General features: G+C 41.0%; 1 protein-coding gene across 1 annotated transcript in view; it reads left to right on the top strand.

Annotated features, from left to right (window-relative positions):
- Rhpn2 (rhophilin, Rho GTPase binding protein 2) overlaps positions 1–1,739 on the top strand; it is a 58,343-nt gene that overhangs the window by 34,565 nt on the left and 22,039 nt on the right. The window contains exon 7 of the mRNA XM_013026160.1: positions 554–636. Within this exon, the coding sequence (XP_012881614.1) occupies positions 554–636 (83 nt within the window). The remainder of the gene's footprint in view (positions 1–553; positions 637–1,739) is intronic.

Here is a 1,739-nt window from a genome sequence, read left to right as displayed (position 1 = left end):
GGCTTTTTTCTTTTTGCTTATGTGGTGCTGAGGAATCAAACCCAGGGCCTCAGGCATGCAAGGCAAGCGCTCTACCACTGAGCCACCTTCCCAGCCCAAGTATCATTATTCTTATATGGTATAATCAATTAAGGCTGTGTGTGCATGCATGCACACACACGTGCCAGTACTGGGGCTTGAACTCAGGACCTTGTGCTCTTCCTTAGCTTTTTCACTCAAGGCTGGCATTCTACCACTTGAGCCATACCTCTACTTCTGGCTTTTTGGTGGATAGTTGGAGATAAAGAGTCTCATGGACTTTTTCCTGTCCAGGCTGCTCTCCAACTTTGATCTTCAAATCCCACCTTCCTGAGTAGCTAGGATGACAGCTGAGAAGTGCCAGCACCCAGATAAGAATTCTGTTTTTTTCCGTTCAAATCCTGCTCATCTTCTTTTACTTGAAAAAAGAAAATCAGTTATATAGCATTTTGACTGCTACAAAAAAAATCTCACTTTTTGTAAGAGGTGGTTAATACTTTGAACACATCAATTACTGACCTTTGTTCTCAAACAGAGACTGAGTTTCTGGACAGTATAACACCCTTTGCCCTGGGCCTTTTTGACCGATGCTTTTTTGAAATCCAGGTCTGGCTCCTTGTGAGTTGGGTTTATGTTGCAGCTAGAAAAGCACAGTTGATGATATTCCAAAACCCAAGATGTTGAAAAAGTCCTATTTTCTGGGTAGAAAACAGGAGATAAGCAATGGCCAGCAGCCAGCGTCTTACTGGCCACTTAAACTTCTATTTTACTTCATTTTATTGTTCTACCACTTGAGCTACAGCTCCACTTCCAGATTTTGCTGATTAATTGTAGATAATAGTCTTTCATACTTTCCTGCCTAGGTTGGTTTTAAACTGTGATACTATGGAAGTGGAGATGTGGCTCAAGTGGTAGAGCACCAGCTTTGAGTGGAAAAGCTAAAGGACATCATTCAGACCCTGAATTCAAGCCCCAGTCCTAGTACTAATAAATGGATGAATGAATGAATAATAAATAAGTATCAAAAGCAAAAAGAAAGAGTGATTAGAGTATGGTAAGATCCCCTGCCTAGCCAGCACAAGGCTCCGAGTTGAAACCCAATACTGAGGGTCTGCGGGTGGGAGTCAAGTCATAGAATGTTTTATGGCATATGCAAATGATTGAGTTCCATTTCCAAGTTAAAAATTGCACACCCAAATTACATTTCATCCACATCTGTTGTATAAATTTAGTGTATTGTGTGTAATGTGTTTGTGTACACAAAAACAAAAAGTTTGTGAAGAGAATGCTCACACACTGACAGAAAATGCAGGGGAGACTGCAGTTCAAGACCAGCCTGGACTATATAGTGAGATCTAGTCACAGAGAGAGAAGAGAGAGACAGACAGGGGCAGAGACAGACAGGGAAAGAGAGAATACTTCAAGCCATGTAGGACAATACATTTGAACAATTTATCTTGTCATCATTTGTGCAACCAGTGAGAGCTCTCTCTTTGTAACACTTTCCAGGCCTCTCATATTACTCTCATTTTTTTTCCTTTAAGTTGACTCTTAGACAGGTCGAACATCCCTAATCTGAAAATCAGAAATGCTTTGAATTCCATGACTTTTTGAGTACTGATGAGATACAAGTAGAAGATTTGACACATTGAAACTTTTGATTCATGTGCAATTTTTCCTTTCCTTTCCCTTTCCCTCCCTCCCTCCCTCCCTCCCTCCCT

The sequence above is a fragment of the Dipodomys ordii genome, unplaced genomic scaffold (genome assembly GCF_000151885.1).
Source record: "Dipodomys ordii isolate 6190 unplaced genomic scaffold, Dord_2.0 Scaffold92, whole genome shotgun sequence".
Lineage (NCBI taxonomy): Eukaryota > Metazoa > Chordata > Mammalia > Rodentia > Heteromyidae > Dipodomys > Dipodomys ordii.
The sequence above is the reverse complement of the archived record's forward strand: the minus strand, read 5'-3'. Positions and strand labels throughout refer to the sequence as shown.